Source organism: Podarcis tiliguerta, assembly GCF_965153285.1.
Source record: "Podarcis tiliguerta genome assembly, chromosome: 12".
NCBI lineage: Eukaryota > Metazoa > Chordata > Lepidosauria > Squamata > Lacertidae > Podarcis > Podarcis tiliguerta.
Window position 1 is genome coordinate 6,528,248 of NC_139545.1, and position 23,722 is coordinate 6,551,969.

At 46.4% G+C, this 23,722-nt stretch overlaps 2 protein-coding genes across 4 annotated transcripts in view; one reads left to right on the forward strand and one right to left on the reverse strand.

Annotated features, from left to right (window-relative positions):
* TBX20 (T-box transcription factor 20) overlaps window positions 1-16,140 on the forward strand; it is a 47,454-nt gene extending 31,314 nt beyond the window's left edge. For 2 of the 3 annotated variants that reach the window (XM_083407093.1, XM_083407094.1), the window contains exons 7-9: window positions 9,678-9,790; window positions 11,367-13,492; window positions 13,877-16,140. In XM_083407093.1, coding sequence (XP_083263219.1) covers window positions 9,678-9,790; window positions 11,367-11,707 — 454 coding nt within the window. In that variant the 3' untranslated portion in view covers window positions 11,708-13,492; window positions 13,877-16,140. Of the gene's footprint in view, window positions 1-2,786; window positions 3,451-9,677; window positions 9,791-11,366; window positions 13,493-13,876 lie in introns of those variants that run through there. The other variant, XM_083407095.1, reaches the window with a different exon arrangement.
* A 3,792-nt stretch (window positions 16,141-19,932) lies between these two features.
* LOC310661302 (uncharacterized protein) lies at window positions 19,933-22,555 on the reverse strand. The gene is made up of 6 exons (XM_083407173.1): window positions 22,343-22,555; window positions 21,847-21,988; window positions 21,650-21,768; window positions 21,387-21,536; window positions 20,615-20,729; window positions 19,933-20,503 (listed from the first exon to the last, which is right to left on the reverse strand). Exons 1-6 carry the CDS (start codon window positions 22,418-22,420, stop codon window positions 20,223-20,225), a joined length of 885 nt encoding a protein of 294 aa, XP_083263299.1. The 5' UTR covers window positions 22,421-22,555; the 3' UTR covers window positions 19,933-20,222.
* Window positions 22,556-23,722: the final 1,167 nt, after the last annotated feature.

A 23,722-nucleotide genomic window follows, 5' to 3' on the forward strand; every position in this document is an offset into this window, starting at 1 on the left:
CAAAAGGATTCCTATCGGTATTCTGTTGTATTCAGAGCCAGAGAGTTCACTGTCACTGCCCCCTTAAGCATAGTTTGCATGTCTACACAGAAGCACATGGGCGAGGCCATCTGAGTGGATGTTGTTCACTCAGCCATTGTCCTCCCAGCTAGGCTCCCATCACAGGTAGGACAGCCATCTTACCATGTTGTGATCATGTGATTCTGATAGCTGCACATATACTACAGCTGCATATGGCTGTTGTGCATATGTGTGTGAGGAAGAGGATGGTACAGTTTGTTTTTGTCTTCTGCCTTGTAGTCACCCTTTCCCTTCTTCTGCACTGAGGTGCCTGGCGAATTTATTTTTATGCCTCCTTTGGAACCCATTTCAATGACTCACCTCTGGTGGTGGTTGTTGTTTTTTGCAATCTGGGCATTCTTCCAAATGTGCAAAGAGGCAACTGCACGAAATGAAAACCTTTTGAAATTTAGAACTAAAGAAGTCCTTCACGCTCGTGACTGCCAAGCCATGCACTCCGCATCCGCTTTTTGTCGGGCGTTGAATGGAGAGGCAAATTTGATTCGTGAGGTTTTCTTATTTGTTCTCTCTCATTAATATTCTATTCACCGGCAATCACTTGAAAACAAAAGAGGAGAAATGATGAGTGGGTGACTTCTTACTGCATGGGTGGCCAGTCTATGGCATGGGGAGAAGTCTGCGACTCTTGGGGATTAGCCCCTGCCTTCCCTTCCGCGGGACGCGGGTGGCGCTGTGGGTAAAACCTCAGTGCCTAGGACTTGCCGATCGCATGGTCGGCGGTTCGAATCCCCGCGGCGGAGTGAGCTCCCGTCTTTCGGTCCCAGCTCCTGCCCACCTAGCAGTTCGAAAGCACCTCTAAGTGCAAGTAGATAAATAGGTACCGCTTTATAGCGGGAAGGTAAACAGCGTTTCCGTGTGCTGCACTGGTGCTGGCTCGTGAGAGCAGCTTCGTCACGCTGGCCACGTGACCCGGAAGTGTCTCCGGACAGCGCTGGCCCCCGGCCTCTTAAGTGAGATGGGCGCACAACCCTAGAGTCGGACACGACTGGCCCGTACGGGCAGGGGTACTTTTACTTTTACCTTTTTTTCCCTTCCCCGCAGTGGCAAACTTTGGGCCCTCAAATTTCAGTGGTACCCTGCGCCTACGCTAATATTTGGCGCTTCCCTGCTTCTTGTTCTCTGTTCCACAGCACTGCTATGGTGCCCCCTGCAGTGGGGCTGAACCACTCCCGCTACCCTAAAACCACTTCTGTTCCCAGTGCAGCCCAGTTGCCTCTCCCAGTAGGTTTGAGTCAAGAGACTAAACACATATGGTTGTACAAACAGGAATGGTAGTTGTTAGCACCTGCCTGTCTCAGGAGACAATAGAGTGCGCCTCCGGGGGTGAAGTCATTAGCAGCATCAGGGTGCAAGCCTGGGCAGTGCATATGGAGGTCCTGGGCTGCCCAGATGACAAGACCCCCCTCTCGGCCTCGCTGATGTGGTCCAAAGGAAAGGAAAGCAGAGGACCGTATGTTCTGGCATATTAGGCGACTGGGCGTATAAGACCACCCCCCAACTTTTGGTGTTAAATTACAGTGGTGCCTCGCAAGACGAAAAGAATCCGTTCCGCGAGTCTCTTCGTCTTGCGGTTTTTTCGTCTTGCAAAGCAAGCCCATTAGCGGATTAGCGGATTAGCACTATTAGCGGTTTAGCGGCTATTAGCGGCTATTAAAGGCTTAAGGGATTAGCGGATTAGCTGCTAAAAGGCTATTAGCAGCTTAGTGCCTTAGAAAAAGGGGGTGGGGAGCGAAAAAAAATTGCAAGAACCGCAAGACATTTTCGTCTTGCGAAGCAAGCCCATAGGGAAATTCGTCCTGCGAAGCGCATCGAAAAACGGAAAACCCTTTCGTCTAGCGGGTTTTCCGTCTTGTGAGGCATTCGTCTTGCGGGGCACCACTGTATAGAGTTTGGCTGCCCGCCAAGCGCTGTCAGGGGCAGAGCGTGCAGCCCTCCGCTGCCTCTGCTGTCACAGCAGCAGCAGCCCAAGGCGAGGCGTTTGGTGGGCGGAACAAAACCGAAACCTGCCACCAGGAGGGAGGGAGGCCTGGCCTGGCTCCCTCCCCCCCCTTCGGGAAAAGGCTGTGAGCGGCTGCCTCAGCCTCTGCTGCCCTCACCTGTGGGGATGCCCAGCTCCTTAGAGCCCCGGCCAAAGCCGCGCACCACCTCACCACTGCAGGCTCTTCATGGCGCCCGCGAGCCAAGCAAAGCCCGCGGGGCCATGGCGGAGGCCAGATCCGGCTCCCACGACGGCAGTAGGCGGGTGGGCGGGTGGGTGAGCGCCATGCTCGGAAGGACTTTCCGCAGTGAGGAGAGAGCGGCGGCCAACGAACACGCACTGTGCCAGTACGGAAGAGGAGGGGCCACGTGCTGCGTCACAGGAGGCTGCGTCCCCTTCCGTGGGGAGGGAGGAGGAGCAATGGTAGAAGGGGCACCTCTGCTCACCACAGGTGGCTCCGCGTATACCCGGCGTATAAGACGACCCCGGACCTTTGGGGTGATTTTCCTGGGTTAAGAAGTCATCTTATATGCCGGAACATACGGTAATAAATTTGGCACCAGTTTGCCTGCAGGAGTTGCCAGAAGGAGGCGTACAAGGCGACACCCAACCGTCTTAGGGACTTCACTCCGGTTTTGTGTAGGGTTTGTTGCTTAGCTTTTTCTTCTGAAGATAAACCACAAGGCAGCGGAAGTTTAGGATCAGAGTTTTCTTTCTACTTTTCCAGGTTGACGAGCCCCACCTGCCCCTTACTTCCCTCTACAGACAGCACATGCAGAAAGTGCCTTCTTCACCATTGGACCCACAACTGGTCTCATCTGCTCAAAGAGCGCTGCTATCTTATATTTTGGGCCTACCTGTTGGGTTGCTTTTGCTTGAGCCCTTTCCTGGAATTGCTGTTCTTTGTTAACTCACTTTTTTTATGGAGAGCCCAGCTGACCTTGCTGTTGGCTGTTGGAGTCCACTGTTTTTTTGTACTGACCTGTGTTTTCCAGTCCTGATTTGTGGGTTCATTGGTTTTGGTCACAATTGATGTATGAGGTATTTCCAGGCCCTGTCAGCTTTACATGGAGAAGGGCATAGCTCAGTGGTGGAGCATCTTCTGTTGCCAGTCATTGTAGACCAATACTGAGCTAGATGGACCCAACGCCTGACTGAATATGACAGTTTCCAGTATTCCTGTGTTCTTATTAATAAATCTGCTCTGTCCTATTTCCACATCAATCTGTAAATTAAAAACCAAATGTTTGCATTATTCTTGAACATAGTTTTTTCATCTGAGGTGCATTTTTGTGCACGTTGTCTCCCAAAGCATGCATTTCGTATGCATTTGAACCCCAAATACAGATAGCTGGTACTTTTCTGAGCCAAGAACCTCAAAATTAGGAAAAGTAGGAAGATAAAGGGATAACTGTATTCCAAATTGTGTATTTGTCCAGAATGTGTGAATCTGTTTGGTTTGCTTAAAGATGTGAAATGAATAAAATTCTCCTCATTCCTAATATAATATACCGTATTTTTTGCTCTATAAGACTCACTTTTTCCCTTCTAAAAAGTAAGGGGAAATATGTGTGCATCTTATGGAGCGAATGTAGGATGCGCAGCTATCCCAGAAGCCAGAACAGCAAGAGGGATTGCTGCTTTCACTGCGCAGCGATCCCTCTTGCTGTTCTGGCTTCTGGGATCCAGAATATTTCCCCCCCTTGTCTTCCTTCTCCAAAAACTAGGTGCGCCTTATGGTCTGGTGCATCTTATAGATCGAAAAATACGGCAATTACAAGACTGGCCTTCCTAATATAAACAGACAAAGAGTTGTTGAGGCTTTTAGGAGCCCATTCACCTGTATTTAAACCTTTCCTGTTTGCAGCCCATTTAATTGAGTGGGTGGTAGTGATTATTGTGCAGAGAGGGCACAAAACCAAGAGTGTTGTTAGAGAGTGACCTAGAGGTCCTAAGCCATGAATTTTGTGCACCAGGTTTGTGCCTACAAATGGTTCTCCGTTCACGTCAAAGGACGAGGAGCTCCATGTGTGCTTAGAGCTGTCCCATCCATTGAAGTGAATGGGGAAGTCATCTAGTGCTGGGACACATATATGTGCTCATGTGTGTGTTTATTCAGAGCTCTTGATTGGAAGCTATGGCTTCTATCAATCATGGAAGAAAAATATCTGTAGCATTTGTGACTGTTCTTTAGGATTGCATTTAATGGATGGTATTGTCAAAGTTTATCTTCAAAAAAAAATGGGGTTAAGCATCTGAGGCAATGTATATCTGACTTATAAACATGCCCAAAGCTTTTCTAAAATTAAAGTAGAATTATATAATTATTCACAAACTGACTGGCTCGATATGTATCATTTTTGAAAAATGTGCAGTTGTGCAGTCTAAAAACACCCTAGATTGAATTTCTGCCTCAAATTGCCATTGACGTATTTTTATGGGGTGGAATTGTAATAGGAAATATATTGATCTGCTTGCTGGTAATTTATAAAATTATCTGCATCTGCTTATGAAAAACACCATTGCAAGGTGGCGGTGTACAGTACAAGGTGATCTTGCAGCCTAAGAACCTGTTGAGACATAAATGAGAGGAATCTTAGCATCACTAAATTGGGTGACAAAGCTTCCGTTTACAGGTAGGGTCAGTCATGGTGCTGCTCAGCTATTTGTGAAGAGAGCTGGATCCAGTACCCGCCTGCTCCCCATATCTTAGCTTACATTTGTTTGGGGCCATCAGAGTACTTCCCTAGTGGCTGTGCATGTTTCAGCTGCATGTAGGAATTATGTGTTTTGTATTTGAAGAACATCTGGAAAGCAACAACGCATGGATTTTTGTGATTTCAGCCTGTGACCCCCAGGTTTTCTCACGTTTGTGCTAAATCGTGCATGGCCATTGCTGAACTCTATAGGAGAGCAATTACCGTATTCATGTGTATGCAACAGAGATGGGGAACCTGCTATCTTCCCAGATGTTTTTTGACTCCAACTCCTGCCATCCCCAACCCACCTGGCCCAGTAATCAGGGATGGAAAGAGCTGAAGTCCAGCAATTTACAGGCTTCAGCTTAGGTTTGTCATCCAAGTACAATGGTACCTTTGTAATTGAACTTAACCTGTTCTGGGAGTCTGTTCGACTCCCGAAACTGTTTGAAAACCAAAGTGTGGCTTCTAATTGACTGCAGGACCTTCCTGCACTCCAGCAGAAGCTGCGTCAGATGTTTGGCTTCCAAAAAACGTTCGCAAACCGGAACACTTACTCCTGGGTTTGTGGCATTCGGGAGTCGATTTGTTCGACAACTAAGCCATTCGAGAACCAAGGTACCACTGTAATATAAAAAATAAAAGGCTTGCTTCTGCAGTTACCTCTGTGCAGATGTTCATAGCACCTCAAGCTCAGGGGCTGGAGCCACAGACGCAAGTCTCAAGTGGCCTCAGGTGATCTTGCCTTACAAACCGAAGTGGAGCTGATGAGCGCTTCCTGGCAGCGATCTCCATTAATGCCACAGGGTTCTTGCCCATGCTTGGCAGAAATGAATGGGGGTTGGGTAGGCACATGTGTGGCAAACTGCACTGCGTTAGAGGTCAGGAACAGGAGACATTGGGGATGAGTCTGGTCCCTTGAGTATTGCCCGCTGGCCCCTGACATGGCAATTTGCAGACAAGAGAGGAGTATAGGAAGGAGTTTTGCTGGTAATCCAGCTTGACAGATGAGTGGGACCAAAACCCCGCCTTCTACCCCCTCCTTAGAGCCAGTGGCGTAGCGTGGGTTGTCAGCACCCGGGGCAAGGCAAGTAATTTGCGCCCCCTAACCCGTGGATTTGTGCCCCCTAACCCTAACCCCCAGATGTTGCGCCCGGCGCGGCCGGCCCCCCCTGCACTCCCCACGCTACGCCGCTGCTTAGAGCACCCCCCACCATCAAAACCAGTAGCTGAAAAAATAACTAAATGTTAACACCATGGAATATTTAGTTCAAGGGAGTGTATTGGACCAAAGCCTGGAGAGCTTTGCTCATCGACTCAATGGCCTTTGTAATAACACGAAATGTTGCTGGGTTTTTTTGCATTTCTCCTTTTGCTAGAATCAGGGGGAAAGGGGGCATTCAGATCCATAATGTAGCCAATGCAGCCTCTTTCTCTCCCCCTTCCCCTTTTCCTTGTAAGATCTTCTGGGAGATAGCGCTGGATGGCCACTGTCTTCAATCACTTAAAAGGCAATAATTCAATTATAGCCTCCTCTCAGTAGCAACTGCCATTGCTTTCTGTCCACTTCCAGTCCCCGCAAGTAAATTGCTTCAATAAGATTCTCCTCCCTCTCCCCCTTTCACTCTTTACTCTCATTTCCCCTCTCCTGCAAGAGGCTTGTATATGTAATGATACTGGTGATATTCCAAGGACAAGATATTCTTGGTTCTTTTGTAAGGAGGTGGGATCACTGTGATGGATTTATTGCACTGTTTGGTAAACTGTCCTCCACGTTTTGTTTTATTTTAAAATGTAGTAGGCTTTGCTGAAAGGGAATGCATTTTTAGTTAGCCTGAGCTACCAAACGCGGGTTCAGCAGGGATCTCTGCCAAAGGCTAGGTTTAAATGGCTTCAATTAACTGGATTGTCTATGGGAGCAGGGATAGACAGCTGATTTGAAGTGCATCAGGTCAGATTGGCCTTTGGGGAATCCTGATAGATAAAATGGCTTTGTTCATTAAATCGCTTCTTCTTCTTACTACTACTAAGCTTTCTAGCAGTGCAGCTTAAATCTATGTGATGTTTCTTGTTAAGTATTTGAAAAAATGAAATGAAACTTCGGGTGAATTCTGTACTCATAGTGAACACACACAAAAAAAGCAAATTGCTTCTCTGCCCTGCTGCGTGAGTTTAATCAGAATCATTACAAAAACCTGACCCATGAGAACCTCAGGCAGACGGGCTCAAAGCGACCCAAACTGCAGTGACCCCCAGCACAGTGGGGTCAAAAATAAATACCATCCTCTATCATAATCTCCTGACTGTAAAAACTACAGTGAGTGGTAGTCATTGCTGAGTTGGCTTGAATTCTGTGCCCCTTGGATTGTCATGCTTTGGCAGCTCTGGAAATAATCTGGCTCACGGCCAGGGAGAATTTACACAATTATGTGCTAGTGCAAGGGTAGGGAACCTCAGGTCTGGGGGTGGCGCTGAATGTGGCCCTTCAGACTTCTACATGTGGCCCCTGGTTATGCTTTTTGCATATCTCTTCCTGACCATACTCCATGAATGCTTTTGCCTGGCTGCAATGTGCCTTTGAACAGTGACAAAGGCCTTTTGAGTGCCTGGATGGAAGATGGAGAGTTGTGTGTTGAAAGCTCTGACTTTTGCATTGCCTACTACACAGAGCTTCTGGCCATGATCTCCACTGAGACGCAGCCCCACAGAAAATTATGGGGAGCTTACTTTTCCAGCCCTAGTGGTGCAAGTATTTAGGCATGTTTGTGTTCTGGCTGATTCCCATCCCCTGGTGCCCTGGCATTATTCTATTGTCCAATCTATAATAACCAGGTAGAGTTACGATTTTTCCTCCTCTACCACCAACAATATCACCCAGTGGGTGAAAATAATCTACTGTGTTAGCAGTGGCGTAGCGTGGGTTGTCAGCACCCAGGGCAAGGCAAGTAATTTGCGCCCCCTAACCCAGGGCAAGGCAAGTAATTTGCCTCCCCCCCCCCCGCTGCACTGTCCCTCCCCCAGATAGTCCCTCGCTCTCTCTCCGCACCGCACCGCACCGCACGCCTGGCACCCTCCCCTCCACAGTGGGCGGCGACCCGGCGGCTCGGATCAGATTCGCACAGCCAGCACTGCAGTGAGCCAGGTAGGGGCAGAGAGCTGCGAGTGCGAGCGCGCCCCCCAGATGTTGTGCCCGGTGCGGCCGGCCCCCCCTGCACCCCCCATGCTATGCCACTGTGTGTTAGGCTGTGGATACAAGTAACTCTGCATGATCTTCTGCCCTTACTAAGCCTCCCAGTAACAGGTTTATTATCTGCTACTTTGAAAGCTTCTCTCAATGTTCGAAACTGAAAAGAAAGTATGTGTGGTTCTGATGTTACTTTAATAATTGTCAGCATATACGCGGGTGGCGCTGTGGGTTAAACCACAGAGCCTAGGACTTGCCGATCAGAAAGTCAGCGGTTCGAATCCCCGTGATGGAATGAGCTCCCGTTGCTCGGTCCCTGCTCCAGCCAACCTAGCAGTTCGAAAGCATGTCAAAGTGCAAGTAGAGAAATAGGTACCGCTCCAGCGGGAAGGTAAACGGCATTTACGTAAGCTGCTCTGGTTTCGCCAGAAGCGGCTTAGTCATGCTGGTCACATGACCCAGAAGCTGTATGCCGGCTCCCTCGGCCAATAAAGCGAGATGAGCTCCGCAACCCCAGAGTCGGCCACAACTGGACCTAATGGTCAGGGGTCCTTTAACATGCCCTTTAAGATCCTCTCTATGCGCCCATCATAACTGGGGCTTCTGCAACTCTGTTCTAGTCTATGGGGTACTCTATTTTATTGGGTACCCCATAAAGTCAGTTTTCAGCCTGACTTACCTCAGTCAAGGCTCCTGGTGTTTTTTACGGGGATATCTGAAAGGGCCTTCAGTTCAAAAGAATCCAAGCACATGCTTCCATTGTATGTCCATCAAACGGCCTGCCCAAGACATTTTGACACCTGAGGTAAAAACCACAAAATGCCCCACTTTCCCACCAGGGGAACGTGAAGTGAAGATTTACATCATGAACGAGATGAGGGGATAAAGATCTAAGTCTGAATTTGCTGTCCTTGCACATCCTGCCACCTGAGGCAGTGGCCTCACCATGCCTCTTGACTGGGCTGGCCCATAACTAGGAGTAGAGGGAGCTATTAAAGAAGTGTATAATGGTGGATAATGGCAGATGAAGTTGATGGACTAGATGAATTGGTGGAAAAGACTGGCAAGATCCGAGACCAGGGAGAAGAGTTGGTGGAAGAAGACTGGGAAAAGTTTAAAGAATATTTATAGAAATATTGTAAAATTAATGAATGTTAGAAGAACGTTGGAATGAAGTTATATGGCTTCAGTAGAAATGCTATAAGGAATTAAGTGTAAATAGATTAATAGAGTATTAAAGGAAAATAAGGTTAAAATGTGTTAAGATAACTATAGGATAGAAAACAGGGGAAGATGGACAGGAAGGGGAATTAAGTATAAATAGATTAATTGAGCATTAAAGGTAAAAATATGGTTAGAATGTGTTAAGACAATTATAGGATAGAAAACAGAGGAAGATGGAAAGGAATTGCTGAAACAATTAATAGAAGTGGAATACAAAAAGGGAGGTGTGAGGAGGTCGAGGAAATAAGGGAAAGAAAGATAAGATGTTGAAATTGAAATTTTAAATGGTTTTTGTTTTGTTTTGTTCTGTTTGTTTCTTTTATTATGTTTATTATGTTTGTTTGTTTTTTATTATGTATTATATTGTATTATTTTTTTTCTTTTTTGGTCTTTTGCAGTGTTGTGTTTAATTTGTTGGAAACTCAATAAATATTATTTGGGGGGGGGGAAATTAAAGAAGTGTATAGATGGCTTTCAGTCTGTTGCTAATGTGGAATGTTGCCTTTCGCAGAGAAAGCGTTGAGAGCCTTATTCAAAAGCATTCCTATGCACGATCCCCCATCAGAACCTATGGAGCAGAGGATGAAGTTCTGGGAGACGAGAGCCAAGCAGCCCAAAGCAGAGGTAGGAGAAGATCTGATCTTGAAGAGATTCAAGATCAGAACTTTTGGTGCTTTCAAATGAGCCCACAATTTGGGCTTCTTCCATGCGATTCCTGTATCATCTGATTATGCACAATGCTTGGAATCTGCGTGCCCTCTCCTTTTATTTATCAATTATTTTTAAATGACCCAAGATAATAAATTAAATTTGTTATTTATTTTTAAATAACCGCCCCCCTGAAGAAGATCAGCTTTGCCTGCTGTGCATGTGGCAGTGACCCCGTTTAATAATAATAATAATAATAATAATAATAATAATACAGTGGTGCCTCGCAAGACGAAATTAATTCGTTCCGCGAGTCTCTTTGTCTAGCGGTTTTTTCGTCTAGCGAAGCAACCCTATTAGGGGCTTAGCGGATTAGCGCTATTAGCGGTTTAGCGGCTATTAGCGGCTATTAAAGGCTTAAGGGATTAGCGGATTAGCTGCTAAAAGGCTATTAGCGGTTTAGCGGCTTAGAAAAAGGGGGTGGGGAGCGAAAAAAAATCTCAAGACTCGCAAGACATTTTCGTCTTGCGAAGCAAGCCCATAGGGAAATTCGTCCTGCGAAGCACATTGAAAAACGGAAAACCCTTTCGTCTAGCGGGTTTTCCGTCTTGCGAGGCATTCTTCTTGCGGGGCACCACTGTAATAATAATTTTATTTATACCCCGCCCTCCCCAGCCAAGACTGGGCTCAGGGTGGCTCAGGGCAGCTAATACCCGATATAAAAACAAATTGATTGAAATACAACTTAAAAACAAGATTAAAATACAACATTAAAACATTAAAATATTAAAATACAGCCTCATTTCAATGGAAACTCAAATAAAAAACTTTTTTGGGGATGATAACATCAAGTCTTCACTAAGGCTAACTTTCCAGACTGGTCCTGCATGGGCCAGAAAAAAGCCAGGCAAGTCCCCAAATAGGAGTTCCATCACAGAAGGAAAATGAAAGAGGGGGAGGGGATCAGGCTGATTCCAAGCCAAAAGCCGGTGGAACAACTCTTTCTTACAGGCCCTGCAGAAAGAAATCAGATCCTGCAGGGCCCTGGTCTCATGAGGCAGAGCGTTCCACCACGTCGGAGCCAGTGTTGAAAAGGCCCTGGCTCTGGTTGAGTATGCCCCCTAACCTAGTGTAGTCTTGCTATGGCAGCCCCATTACTTACATCCAGTGGCGTAGCGTGGGTTGTCAGCACCCGGGGCAAGGCAAGTAATTTGCGCCCCCTAACCCGGGGCAAGGCAAGTAATTTGCGTGCCTCCCCCCGCACTGTCCCTCCCCCAGATAGTCCCTCGCTCTCTCTCCGCACCGCACCACACGCCTGGCACCCTCCCCTCCACAGTGGGCGGCGACCCGGCGGCTCGGATCGGATTCGCACAGCCAGCACTGCAGTGAGAGAGAGTGAGTGAGCCAGGTAGGGGCAGAGAGCAGCGAGTGCGAGCGCGCCCCCCAGATGTTGCGCCCGGTGCGGCCGGCCCCCCCTGCATCCCCCACGCTACGCCACTGCTTACATCAGTTGGTACTTATGCAAACCTCCACTCTTTTCCTTTGTTTGCAGGATCAGCTTTTACCACTTCTGACAACCTGCCCCTCAGTTCCTGGGTCTCGTCGACCTCAAGTTTCCCGGGATTCCAACACCCGCAGTCCTTGACCGCTCTTGGTTCCGGCGCCGCGTCCATAGCCACGCCGATTCCTCACCCAATCCAAGGCTCCCTGCCCCCATACAGCCGCCTGGGGATGCCTCTAACCCCTTCTGCCATTGCCAGCTCAATGCAGGGCAGTGGCCCGACGTTCCCTTCTTTCCACATGCCCAGGTACCACCACTACTTTCAGCAGGGTCCTTACGCAGCGATCCAGGGACTGCGCCACTCCTCTGCGGTGATGACCCCTTTCGTATGACTGACCTAAGGCGAGAGAAGCCAAGACTTGGCAGGCAAACCAGCCTGGGCCTGTTGGGAAGGCCCAGGGCAAAACGACTAAGAAAACCAGCTTGCAAAAAGGCATTGTGGAGTTAGATCCCTCCTCTTGAAGGATCCGTGTTAAGGGATGGTTAAGGGAGCTTGAGTGGCTCTGAAAATGGGCATGGCCCAAGGGACTCCAAATGTTGCAAGGTCTCTAATTAAGCGCTGAAGGTGCATCATAACCACTAGATGTGAGGCTGCCATCATGCAGCAGTGTATAGTTTGAATTGTGTATAGACTTCCCCTCCTGACAGAGGCCAAAGAGGCAATACTGTGCTGATAACTTCATTGCTTTTTATGAATGGGGTGGGGGGCGATATTTGTTGCTTTGAGCATGTTTAGGCTACTTCAGCATTAAGCTCGCTATGAAAGAAACAGAAGGAAAAGACTGCACCATTCCCTTCCCCGTACCATCCTTTAAACCCCTTTATTTTAAGTATGGAATCCAGTTAGTTAAGAACACTGGGCATAATCCGCTGGAATTCCTCCTGCATGAGCCTTCTTTGAAATGAATGGAAGTTGTTTCACCAAACCATAGATAGGGTTAACCACAGTTTGCCAAATTCAGATGCTAGAACATTCTAATGGTTCATATAGCTCAGGTGTTTCTTTCTTGGATACTGACCGCAGCAGGGAGGACTGATGGTAAAACAGGGTGACTGAAGATTGCTCTGCATTCTGTTATTTTATTCACAGCTCATTGCAAATGTTGGGACAATTTGTGGGGTACTAATCTATGGCGCCTGTCACATGCACCTCACTCTTACCATCTGCAATGGTGATATATCTGGAATTGGTGAGGGTGAGGTTTAGCACTGTGTTCCTTTGAAGAACATTGTACAAGGCTGAAGAGCAGCAGCTTCAGGCTTCATTTGTCTGTTACTCAGCCCTGATCCATACATGTTGCTCTGGGGCTGGATCTTATGACTAGATCCCATGCCTGCCCAGTAATTTGGTAGGATCGTATAAGCAGTATTGATGCCAGTGTCTGTGGGCCATATTGGGTGTGTTCATGTGGTCCCTGGGAGTCTATTTATTTATTTTTGTACTTTCCCATCCTGCCTTTCTTCCATCATGGAACTCAAGGTAGGATACATGGGATTTCCAGGTGATCTCCCATCTGGGCATATGCCAAAACTGCTTAGCAAGATGGCTGCATCATGCGGACCCAGACCACTCCCTTAACTGATCACCAGATATTATAGGAGCATTGTGGAAAGCCACAACAGATAACTGACAACTTCGTTGATCTGGCATTGTATCTATGAGGCCTACCTGTGCTAGAAAAATATGTGGCAGAGGAACATTTAGAAGTGGGAGGTTGTTGGCGCCTGCCGTTGTTCACCTTCCAGGCCTTCTTCCTTGCATAATTGTATTTTGGAACAAAAGGTGAGACGTGAAGCGTTTCCTTTCCCTGATTATTTTGTAACGCAGAACACTACAAATTCAGTAGATAGGCATCAAGAGTTTCTGTAATGAGAACGAGCATGGAAAAACTAAAAGAGGTGCATTGGTGTGTGGTCCTTGCTGAAAATTAGAAAAAAGCAATAGGGAAAACCTCAGTCCTGGAAGGATGGTAAAATCCAACCCACTCCCAATCAGACGCCCTGAATGGGAACATGTATTTATAATATGGAAAGACCGAGAGGAGCAGAAAGCCACATCTCAAGATGAGTCAACAATGCCCCAACCAGCATTTTTTTCAATTCATTGTTTAAGCAAGGTAAAGGTAAAGGTACCCCTGCCCGTACGGGCCAGTCTTGCCAGACTCTAGGGTTGTGCACTCATCTCACTCTAGAGGCCGGGAGCCAGCGCTGTCCGCAGACACTTCCGGGTCACATGGCCAGTGTGACAAGCTGCATCTGGCGAGCCAGCACAGCACACGGAACGCCGTTTACCTTCCCGCTGGTAAGCGGTCCCTATTTATCTACTTGCACCCAGAGGTGCTTTTGAACTGCTAGGTGGGCAGGAGCTGGGACTGAACGACGGGAGCGCACCCCGCCACGGGGATTCGAACCGCCGACCATGCGATTGGCAAGTCCTAGGCGCTGAGGTTTTACCCACAGCGCCACCCGCGTCCCATAAGCAAGTTTAATGTTTAAGCAAGTTCCTAGCTAAAGAACTGAAAGCATTGAAACTACATTCTAAAAGGCCCAATAAATTTTCAGTTCTCTTGATTTCTAATTCCATAGTATGAAGATTTATCCAATGGATAAACTGGGGGCTGCAAAGGATTGCAACCTTGGTGTTAAGGGAGGGTGGCATCACAGAACCATTAGCTGTATGGGGCTGCTTAAAACCGACTTTCTGGCTGCTTTCGCAATGTGGAGAGCCTCTAGTGTTTAGAATCCGGCTCTGCAATGAGACAAGCATTACCTTACCATGTTCCCAGAACCCAGTGGTTGTTGGCACCCAACAGTAGGTGGTGGTAGAGCCAAGGACAGGCTGAGACAACTTATTATTATTTTGTCCTCACCCTTCTTGCTGCTGAGTTCTTTAAGACCAACAATGAGTCATGGTGTAGTGGGGGGCAGTTGTCCTGGACACAAAATTATTAGGGGCGCAAAATTTCAACGCTTGCTGCTGCCTCAATACAGCTGTGTGCTTCCATTGCTCGGCTCCATCGAAAACAGCTTCTCCATGCAAACCAGGAAGTGATGCAGACACCATTAGGCAGTTGAATGTCTATGTGTCCTCCATCCGTTTCTCTCCACCCCACCTGCTATTCATGGCCCCGGGCACAGGCAACCCACGCTATGCCACTGACAAGTTTAAGAAGGTAGGTAGCAGGAAAGTGGGAGCAGAGTGAAGTTGTGGGGCACTGTCCCGTTTGCCCTAAAGGATCTACCTCCGCTGCCTGAATCTGCTTGCAAATCCATGGATGCAGGTTAGAAATGATGGTAGAAACTGCTTACCTGACTGATGGGAAAGAAGACCAAACAATCCGTTCCTCCCCACAGGTTCATAGCTGCTGCAGTTGGTTCATCCTAAGCCTAAGGGCCTGTGATTTAAACCAGACTTAGGGTACATGTAGTTTATCTGCCACTTGTGGGCAGATAAACACTGAAACGGCTGCTCAAAATAGTGGGCGCAGTAGATGACTTTGTGGGGCACACATCAAATTTCATGATGTAAGTAAGGGTTGCCTCTTCTCATTTCTGCAAAATGTGTCATGTCCCATTTGCATGTGTTGAGCATTTCCCAGTACAGTGGTACCTTGGGTTACATACGCTTCAGGTTACATACGCTTCAGGTTACAGACTCTGCTAACCCAGAAATAGCACCTCGGATTAAGAACTTTGATTCAGGATGAGAACAGAAATCGTGCTCCGGCGGTGCGGCAGCAGCAGGAGGCCCCATTAGCTAAAGTGGTACTTCAGGTTAAGAATGGACCTCCGGAACGAATTAAGTACTTAACCCGAGGTACCACTGTACTGCAGAGATTTGGCAGAAGCTGCACCTGAGCACTGAAGCTGTTGGACTAGGATGCCTTTAGGGGTGGGGGTGGGGCCAGCTAAACCTTTTCCTTTTCACTTTTCCAACTTGCTTTTACCACAAAGATTATTTGTTTTTCCTGCTCATTATTTGCAGTAAATATGGTTCTGGTACTTCCTGAATCTTAAAAGGATGAAGGGTTTATTTATGACAGTTTCTGGTTTAAAATATCAGGGTTTGATATTGTTTTAAAATACTGAAGAAAGTGATTTCAGTCAATAAATGTGTTACTTTCTAAATAACTTGTTTTTAAAAGTATTTTGGACAAAAAAATTACAGATTGCTGTATTTTAGCTTTGGCACATTTTAAACGAGCATTTAGTTTCTTACTGTAACACCAGAAATAGGAGGAAAGTGTTTCTGTAAACATAGGGAAAGTAAAAACTGGAGGTAGTCTCTCTTAACAGAATGTATTACTGGTCTGTTTGCTGTGTTAAATGGTTTAAATTAATTGTGTGAACACATTCACCATGTAATGACGTGTGCGCGTGCGTAATTTGGGAGATGAGGGCAAAATGTTTTACGAAAAAGAAGTTGAGTATGTAAAACTGCAATCCGAAATCCACTTATCTGGGAGAAAATCCCATTGAGCACAATGGGACTAATATCTGTGTCGAAGTGTATAGGCTTGCACTGCAAATTAGAAAACAATATCCAGCATCAACAACCAAAAGATTCTTTTTAAGTGCAATATATTTATTTCTGCCAGAAATATAATATCAACATGATGTGATATTTCAAGCACTAAATGTGATTTGTAAACAGCTTAAAATGATTATATATATATATATATATATATATATCACAAAGTTGTACATAAGTGCAAATGTGTGGATATTCATTTTTTCCTTTCATTAAAATACTGGGATTTTTAAATATGGTATGTGTTCATTTGTTCAAGCTTGTTTCGATTTTAAACCATTTGACATACAGTATTTTTGAATGGCCATGCAGAGCACCTGCTGGCTACCAGCACCCCAAAGTCAAGACCCAAAGCAGGACTTGAGGACAAATAGGCTCTCTCATGTTTATATTCCCCAGCTGGTATTGAGAGCCAAACTGCCTCTGTTTGTGGAAGCAGCAAGTATCCATCTTGATTAGTAAAGGTAAAGGGACCCTTGACCATTAGGTCCAGTCGTGGGCGACTCTGGAGTTGCGGCGCTCATCTCGCTTTACAGGCCGAGGGCGCCGGCGTACAGCTTCCGGGTCATGTGGCCAGCATGACTAAGCCACTTCTGGTGAACCAGAGCAGCGCATGGAAACACCATTTACCTTCCCGCCGGAGCAGTGCCTATTTATCTACTTGCACTTGAATGTGCTTTTGAACTATTAGGTTGGTAGGAGCAGGGACTGAGCAACGGGAGCTCACCCCGCCGTGGGGATTCGAACCGCCAACCTTCTGATCAGCAAGCCCTAGGCTCTGTGGTTTAACTCACAGCGCCACCCATGTCTTGATTAGTAGCCACTGATTACTCTCTCCTCCTTGGATTTGTCTAATGCCCAGTGCCGGATTTACGTATGAGCTAAGCAAGCTATAGCTTAGGGCCCCACTCTCTTGGGGGTCCCCCCCAAAAATGAAAGAAAAACACAACTGGATGTACATTTCCAAAATATAAGATAAAACAAACAAATAAAATAAAACCTACATACAGTTACAGCTTAATAATTACAGTGGTGCATCGCAAGAAGAAATTAATTCGTTCTGCTAGTTTTTTCGTCTTGTGAATTTTTCGTCTTGCGAAGCATGGTTTCCCATAGGAAATGCATTGACGGTTTCCCATAGGAATGCATTGACGGTTTTAAGAAAAACGCGCAAGACGTTTTCGTCTTGCGAAGCAAGCCCATAGGGAAACTCGTCTTGCGAAGCAACTCAAAAAACAAAAAACTCTTTCGTCTTGCAAGTTTTTCGTCTTGCGAGGCATTCGTCTTGCGAGGTACCACTATATTTCACTATTAATATACTTCTTAATTGTATTTCAGTTCAACAATTACTTTGATAAAATGCATATTTTGTTACATGCAAATGGCTTTAGATAGAAGAAGAAGAGTTTGGATTTGATATCCCGCTTTATCACTACCCGAAGGAGTCTCAAAGCGGCTAACAATCTCCTTTCCCTTCCTCCCCCACAACAAGCACTCTGTGAGGTGAGTGGGGCTGAGAGACTTCAGAGAAGTGTGACTGGCCCAAGGTCACCCAGCAGCTGCATGTGGAGGAGCGGAGACTCGAACCCAGTTCATCAGATTATGAGTCCACCACTCTGAACCACTACACCATGGTGGCCTATTAGGTAGGTAGGCACACTACCTATTAGGTCCATAAATTACCATATAGCATATATTCAACACAAAAAACAGCGGCAATTTGTTTGTTGACAAAGGACAGCTGGACATATAAAGGGCCCCATTACGTTCAGTAGCATAATAATAATAATAATAATAATAATAATAATAATAATTTTTATTTATACCCTGCCCTCCCCAGCCAAGGCCAGGCTCAGGGCAGCTAAGAAGCAATAATAAAAACAAGTTGAATGAATGCAACTTAAAAACAAGATTAAAATACAACAATTAAAATACTGAAACATTAAAATATTAAAATGTAGCCTCATCGCACAGGGAGAAGGAAAAGAAAAAAGAAAGAGAATCAAATTGGCTCCAAGGCCAGGCGGAACAACTCTGTCTTACAGACCCTGCGGAAAGAAATCAGATCCTGCAGGGCGCTGGTCTCATGAGGCAGAGCGTTCCACAAGACCAGAGCCAGTGTTGAAAAGGCCTTGGCTCTGGTTGAAGCTAATCTAACTTCCTAAATCCGGCCCTGCTAATGCCCATTTAAAGCCATCTAAGTCGGTGGCCATCGCCATGCTCTGTGGTAGCGAACGCCAGATAGTGCAGGCCTGATCCTGCGGTATCTCCATTGGGGAGGAACAAGCTTGGTGGCCAACCAGTGGCACATGCCATTTTTTGAGAAACCTTCTCCTTTGCCCTTTTAACCACACGACTCCCTTTTTATTTGTGTTTTAGCTCAACAGAGCTAATTTGGCACTGGAATCTAGATAGATTTCAGTCTGGGTTTGGTAAGAAACAGCATCTGTACAAATCCAGTTGCACAGTACCGAGGGCCACTGTGGCGTTTGCCCTCCTAGGTGGGTCATAAGGAAAGGGTTAAATGAGTGTGACGTGATTGGCCAGTGGGAACCCAAGGGGAGGAGTTAGAGTTACAGTTGGAGTTGTTGGGAAGTCAGTTGGGAGCTGGAGATGGAAGAGGGAGAAGAAGTCTGTGGGTTGGTCTAGTTTTGATGTGAGGGAGTGAGAGAAACTGTTAGGAGGAGTCAGACAGACAGTTGGGATAATCAGTTAGAAGTTATTAGGAAGGTATAGGCCGGTATAGGAACTAAGGATAAGAAACTGACAAGAAAAATTGCGGCTTTCCCTTTGTCTACGTTTCTGTTCTCCTCTGACTTGGTTCACCCAGTGGTAGATAGAGCCATGGTAGGGACAGAGGAAACTGCCATATATTGAATTAGACCATACATCAGGGTCTTAGCCAGACTCCATTGGGCCTGTCCTGTACTTTCAGGCACAGCCTATAATGAAGGTGTGGAGGGGTGTGTGTGTCATGGAGAGGTTAGTTCCCCTTGCCTGACTTCTAGGATATCTTACGGAGTCCTATTTTTCCTGAGTCGAACATTGTAATGGGACTCCTCCATACAACTTGTTTACAGTATTGAGTATTCCTCCTGATTTGCTTGCTCGATGTTTACACAGAGGTTGGACCATGTCCTTTCTTCATCAAGCATTTGTTCTGCTTGGCGGGAGGCTATGCAACAAGGAGCAGCCATCCAGATTTGCTTGTGCAGTGGTTGTTTTAAAGTTTTTTAGGTATTTAATTACCATTTCTATAGTACTTATCGCAAAGTGGTGTACAGAAAACTAAAGCAACAACAGACAACTTAGGCAGCAGCCAATTTTGGGGGGAAAGACTTAACAGTTAAATACAGAAATGCCAAATGTTAAATACAAAAAAGATAGAGGTCATCTGCCTTCCCATTAATTAATTGTTTATCCCACATCTGTCCCTCTTCTAACTTCAAAAAGTCTGGCTTTAAAAAAATAAAAATGAATTGATTGCATCAGAGCACCAGAGTGCTTTAAATCCACTTTAATTGTGCACACCTGCATTCCTGGTACATGACTGAATCTCTCCTGCAAAATACTGATGGTCTGGAGGTGACCCGGCAAAACAAACACAAATGACCTTTCAGCATATTCACACCAGCAGCTTTCACTAAAATTGGCCACACGATGGCATTGTTGCACCACTGGGTCTGCGAGCTGGAGGGAACAGTCTTCCACTGAGGAGCTCTCATTTTAAAGGAATGAATGCTAAGCGGAAGAACAGCATAATCTATCAAGAATTGCCTTTGGATTCAGCCAACCAGCCATGAAATCTAGCCTTCTGCCTCCAACAGTGCTAAACAAGGAAGCTCATGAGAGATCTAAACCTCCTCCTGGATCACTTCGTTCCAATATTTGCTAATCAGAGACGCATTGCCTCTGAATATGATGGCAAGAACACAAGGACAGACAAAGACCTATTGAAACCTTTTGATTCAAAGGAGCTGTCAGACTATGTACAGATGAGAAAGGTACGGGTATATATTCTACTGATAGATATCATTTTCCATGAATTTGTCTACTTTAGAAGATGTCTCTTTTAAGGACATTTAAGCTTGTGGCCATTGCTACCTTGAAGCAGCAATTATCTCTACAAGTCAGATTTACTGCATGTATGGTATATGTCGTGCATCTACTGCATTCACAATTTTACAAGTCGGACCTTCAACAGAGTGTTGCATTGTATCCCCAGCCTTTTGAAGGAAGAAGAACTTTTGTTCAGGGCTCCAAAGAGGAATTCTGCCCTCCCTTGGATTAGGCCAGTTTTACCAGGAGGCTCATTGTCACGCACTCAAATTCCTTCCCCACCCTTGCTCTCTAGCAGCTGCCTGAAAGACGGCCTCCATTGGAAAATCAAGCTGGACTGGAATCACCCAGAGCTTGAAGGGAAAGGGACTCCATTGGTGCCTTTGCAGCACACTACTCACCTGAGGAATTCCTGGTCGTAGTGGAAGTTGACAACCATCCCCAGGAGAGCGATCAGCAGCTGTGGGAAGTTCTGGCGCACAGCTGCCTTGTGTTCCTCCATCCTGAAGATGGTGTGCAACAGGCTGGTGAGATGTTCCTGGAAGAGAGAGAGGTGCAAGTCACTTTCCCTGCTTTTGTGCAGAATACAGAAACCCCTCGATATCACCCTGGGAAGAAGGAAGCCAGAAAGCAGGTGGTTTGTCCTTACCACTTGGGTGGCAGATTCCGCCAAGGGGCTTTGGTAAAGCTGCTCGGCCATGAGATGGAGCAGTTGTTCTTGGTCGGCCGATGCCGAAACCTCCTTCCATATTCTCTGGCAGCCTCTGTGAATGCAAAAACAAGAGCAATGCTCAAATTCAAGTCTTCTGCTTGCTGCCCTGCCCCAGAGAGTGGAAATGGCAGCAAGGGCTTTCTGAGTGAGCCCTGCAGCTTGCCAACCTTTCCCTTAGCCCAGTAGAACCTGGAGGGCTCCATACACGAAGGGAAATTGGAGGAGGTATTCAACCACTTTCTCCAGGCAGTGGTGTGACAAGATGGCCCCTGAGTGAATTTGTAGAAGGCCTCCATCAGCACCTCCACCTGTCAGAGAAAAGGAGAGGGTTGCTTAGAGAGTACAAGGAAGTGGGGCTGTCTGCAGGTAGATCCCTCCATCCCTCATCGAAAGAGGGACCCTTGACCTGTGCCACCACAGCCATCTTCCTTCAAAGGTACCACTCAGGGTCCTTGGGATTACTGGACCCAGGCAGCTCCAGGAAACCAGTTTCCCTCTCCATTGTGGGCCAAGAGAAGAAGCTTGGCCGTCTGCTCCCAGAAGGAGGAGGATTCCCCAGTCTTGGACCCATATTTCTCAGGACCCTTGGCTGAGCTTCTTGTCCTGACATTGCCAGGCCCCTCTCAACTAACATGTGCCCTGGCCACCCAATGGCATGAGGTTGCCTCCCCTACACCAAAATGGAGATTCTTCTTCTCTCCTACCTTACCTCTACTGCTTTGCCGCTAAACTGCTTGATGAACTCTTGCAGCAGGTGGGAGATGTCCAATGGGCTGAAGCTGCTCTCAGGAACCAGGTTGCTGGCCAGGAAGCACACGGCCTCCAAGAGCTGCTCCGCAGGGAGAAAGGCGCCAAAGACCTGAAGCAAGAGAGGAAGGTCAGAGATGCCCACAGGGCAGGGCTGGGGAGCAGAAAACCCAGGTGCTGCCTCTGCGGAACCTAGAACATGTGGCTTGAGAGACAGCGACTTACCCTGGCAAGAGAGTAACAATTATTCACGAACAATTCAAGAACCGGTCCTCCGGTGGATCTGAGGACCTTCTCAGCTCTGGTGATAAGTGTTTGGTTCCATGACGTTTGTGGCAGCATCTCTGCAAAGGAAAGCCAAAGGGTTAGTTTGGGTCTTGCTCACCCCCACCCCATGCTGGGATGCATTCTTCCAGTCTTACCTTCGTTGCACCGCAGGATGGGCAGAAGATGGCAGAGGGCCTCTGCTGCCCACTGCCTGTTCTCCGGGTCCGGATCCAACGCACAAAGGCAGGAAATCGCCACCAGTTGGCCAAAGGAGGATGCAGAAACCGCTATCGATGGCTGAGAAGAAACCAAGAGAAGGGACTGATAAGACAAGCAACCCATCACCATTTTTCCTAAAACATATTTATTAAATCTTCAAAACATTCCAAAACATTTAGCATCCTATACAGAAAATATCAATTTCTTTTTGACTTCCCACCCCTCCTTTCCTGATGTTTGCTTTTTACTTCTTTTATCAGCTGTTTTACTCACTAGGATTCATTCTGCTATGGCCCAGCTCTGCTCTTAAAATTGGGTATGTGCTGGGATGCCTGATTTTCCCTTGGGCACCTTGCAGGGTGGGCCTAGCAGGAGCAGCCTGAAGGCCTTGACCACCCTGCATGGTTGCAATGCTTTGCTTCAGTAACTCACATATTCCTGGATCTTCTTCAGGAAGTTGGAAAGATCTCGGAGCGCCTTCCTTCGGACCATCTTCTTCCCACTCTTCATCGTGGTGACGACATCCGTAAATCTGGCCTTCAGCTGGTCCTTGCTGGAGCCTTCGGGAGGAACATCAGCCGCATCTGGAGAACCTGTGGTTGGGATGCTGAGGGGAGAGAGGAGTAGCACTTGTGTCAAAAGGTTTTATTGCCTCCCATCCTTCAAAGACCCCTAGTACCACCACCATAGAAATGGACTTCTTCTAACGTAGTGACTGAGCGAAGATCACTGAGCGAAGGTCACTACATCAGTCAATGTAGTTGTTGGCCTGAAAAAGTTTGGCCACCCCCGGTATTAGAGTAATACCGTATCATTTAAAGATAGGAAACATTTATGCTATTTCTTAAATGCTATATTAATATAGTTTTGCACACAGTGCCATCTGTTGGTTATACAGTGTAATTATCATATACTGCAGAAACATTCTACTAGCACCTGTTAACTATTACTTTTAAGCTACACATTCTGTAGTAACTTTGCATTGGAAAGAATAAAAATTAGATCTGTCAACTGATTAAATATGCTTAGCTTAATCAACTGGATTTTAGTTGAGTGACGTATTAAATGAACAGTACATAGCTAGATAAATGATCAAGAAAGAAGATTCCACCTAAACATTAGGAAGAACTTCCTGACAGTAAGAGCTGTTCAACAGTGGAATTTGCTGCCAAGGAGTGTGGTGGAGTCTCCTTCTTTGGAGGTCTTTAAGCAGAGGCTTGACAACCATATGTCAGGAGTGCTCTGATGGTGTTTCCTGCTTGGCAAGGGGTTGGACTCGATGGCCCTTGTGGTCTCTTCCAACTCTATGATTCTATGTTGTAAAATCCCATGGAAGTTCAGACACTTAGCTGGTGGTGGAACTCTTGAAGAGGTTACACATCTAGCTATCAGAGATTTGCATGGAAAATTTTCCAGTGCTTAATTTTTCTTCCACCACACAAAATGTGAACATGGTAACCATTTACTGAGCAATAATTTACCACGATGTGCGTTTAGCCATTTGACAAGCCAGAATAAAAATGTAACAATAAATAAATTTCTATTGTCCTTCCAGTCATTTTTATTGTATTTTTTGCCATAACAAGATATTGTCACATATCAGGTGTGATATAACTGTCTATAGCTTTAAAGGACTATGGCAAGAACTTCCCATTCCTGCATAAATTTCCATCTCCCTCTTTGAGCACATGCAAGCACATTATGCAGCGTGACAGAGAATCCATCAGTCTTTTTTTTTTTAAAGGCAAGCCTCATTTGGCCAAGCTAGAGTACTTTATTTAATATCTTGCAAAATATATTGTAGTCATAGAC